The 2,069-nt window shown below is 72.3% G+C and overlaps 1 protein-coding gene across 1 annotated transcript in view; it reads right to left on the reverse strand.

The window, feature by feature from the left end:
* The window catches only part of MAPK8IP2 (mitogen-activated protein kinase 8 interacting protein 2), a 9,719-nt gene that overhangs the window by 3,510 nt on the left and 4,140 nt on the right, over positions 1 to 2,069 (reverse strand). The window contains exon 5 of the mRNA XM_026050399.1: positions 211 to 2,038. Coding sequence (XP_025906184.1) covers positions 211 to 2,038 — 1,828 coding nt within the window. The remainder of the gene's footprint in view (positions 1 to 210; positions 2,039 to 2,069) is intronic.

The raw sequence follows: 2,069 nt of genomic DNA on the forward strand, positions 1-2,069 counted from the left end.
TGGAACAGCCTGGCCAAGGGACACTGGAACAGCCCAACCAGGGGACACCATGGAATAGCCCAACCAGGGCACACCGGAACAGCCCGGCCAAGGGACACTGCGGAGCAGCCCAACCAGGGGACACTGCGGAGCAGCCCAAGCAGGGGACGCGGCAGCGCAGCCCGGCCAGCCCCGCACCGCATCCCGGCGCATCGCAGCGCGGGCGCTTACTGGAGGAGCGGGACGTGCTGTTGACGAAGACGTTGAGGAACTTCTTGGAGAACTGCAGGTCGGCCTCGGGGGACGAGTCCTCGGAGGAGCTCTGCGCATCGGGGGCCGCCAGCCCGTCGCCGAAGGCCGCCTCGTCCTCCAGGTCGCAGTGGTCGCAGGCGCGCAGCAGGTCGCTGTCGTCGCTGAGCACCGAGGTGCAGCGCCGCAGGCTCACCAGCTCCAGCTGCGTGTGCTCGTCCACCACCAGCGTGTACTTCACCGAGTCGTAGGCCAGCGACTCGTCCAGCGCCCGCGGCTCCAGCGCCTCGGGGGCCGGCGAGGGCGGCAGGTCCCCCCCGAAGCCCCGCGGGTCCTCGGGGAACGGGGAGCCCTTCAGGCCGCCCACGTAGGGCGCCTCGTCCTCGTCCGTGGAGTAGGCCATGGTGAAGCAGCGGTTGGTCTTGGCGGTGGAGACGTCCAGGGCGGGCGGGAAGGCGTCGGCGTCCGGCCCCAGCGGCTCTAACCGCACGTCGTCGATCATGTCGTTGTCCTCCAGGATGCCCGAGTCCAGGTCCTTGTCGATGGCCCAGTCCTTGGGGCTGGCCGGGGGCTCCCCGTCGGCGGAGGCGTCGGTGCCGCCGGTGGAGCCGCGCGGGCCGGCGCCGCAGGGCGGCCCCGTGCAGTGGCCGAAGGAGGCCGGGACCTGGGGGCCGCCCAGGCGCTCGATGGCCACGGGGCGCCCCGGGAAGGCGGGCGCGATGGTGTCGTTGGTGGGGTTGCTCAGGAACAGGTAGGGCCCCGGGTCGGCGGCGGGCGGCTCAGCCTCGGCGCGCTGCAGGGAGCTGCGCAGCGTCTCCATGTCCACGAGCTCGATGCTGCGCGGGGAGCGGGACGGCGCGGCCGGCTCCGCCGCGGCGCCCGCCGGCTCCCCTGCCGCGGGCTCCCCGTCCAGCGCCTCGCTCAGCAGCTCGGGCTCCAGGTCGGACGCCGGGGAGATGGTGTCGCAGAGCGAGTGGGTCTGCTGGAAGCACTCGTCCGGGCACTTGATGGGGTAGGAGCCCTCCGAGATCATCTTGTTGACCAGGTTGCTGAGCAGCCAGGGCGAGTCCGAGTCCTCGCTGAGGTCGGGCTCCGACTCCGAGTCGGAGTCGTACTCGCTGTTGTCCTCGTCGTCCGCCTCGGGCATGAGCTTGGGCCCCACGGGCAGGTAGAAGGAGCGCCGGATGCTCTCCAGGCTGTGGTCCGGGTCGATCTTCAGGGCCAGGGGGCTGGAGGCGGACACCTCGGTCTGCTCCAGCGGCGCCGAGGAGTCCTCCGGGTTGAGGCTGTCGTAGTAGGTCTCCATCTTCAGCTCGGCCAGGCTCTCCCGCGTGAGGACGCCGCTCGCCGGGAGCGCGCGCTCCAGCGTCTCCTGCTCCTCCTTGCCCTTGTCCAGCAGCAGCGAGTCCTTGATGCCCATGAGGCCCGGCGCCTCCAGCTCGGTCTCCAGCTCGGCCTCCGACGTGGGCGAGCTGGCCTCCTCGATGGAGTTGGTGAGGTGCGAGGAGCGGCCGCTGCTGCTGTCGCTGCTCAGGTCCAGCTCCGTCTCCGAGATGGAGGAGATCATGTTGCTGACGAGACGCCCCGAGGCGAAGGCGGCCTCCAGCTCGCCCTCCACGTCCGAGTCGGAGCCGGGCGAGCTGAGCTCCTCGCCGTGCCGGCCGCAGGGCGGGAAGGCCTTGGCGTTCCTGCTCGTGAGGTCGGCCTCGATGCCGGGATCCGAGGAGGGCGACGTGGTCTCGGAGGAGCCGGCAGGGCGCCCGCGGCCGGCGCGCCCGCGCGGGGAGCCCTCGCCGTCCGAGCTGAGCGGCTCCGCCGGCCCCGCGTAGGCGCCGGGCGCG

Source organism: Nothoprocta perdicaria, unplaced genomic scaffold (assembly GCF_003342845.1).
Source record: "Nothoprocta perdicaria isolate Ctin4 unplaced genomic scaffold, notPer1 scaffold_681, whole genome shotgun sequence".
Classification (NCBI taxonomy): domain Eukaryota; kingdom Metazoa; phylum Chordata; class Aves; order Tinamiformes; family Tinamidae; genus Nothoprocta; species Nothoprocta perdicaria.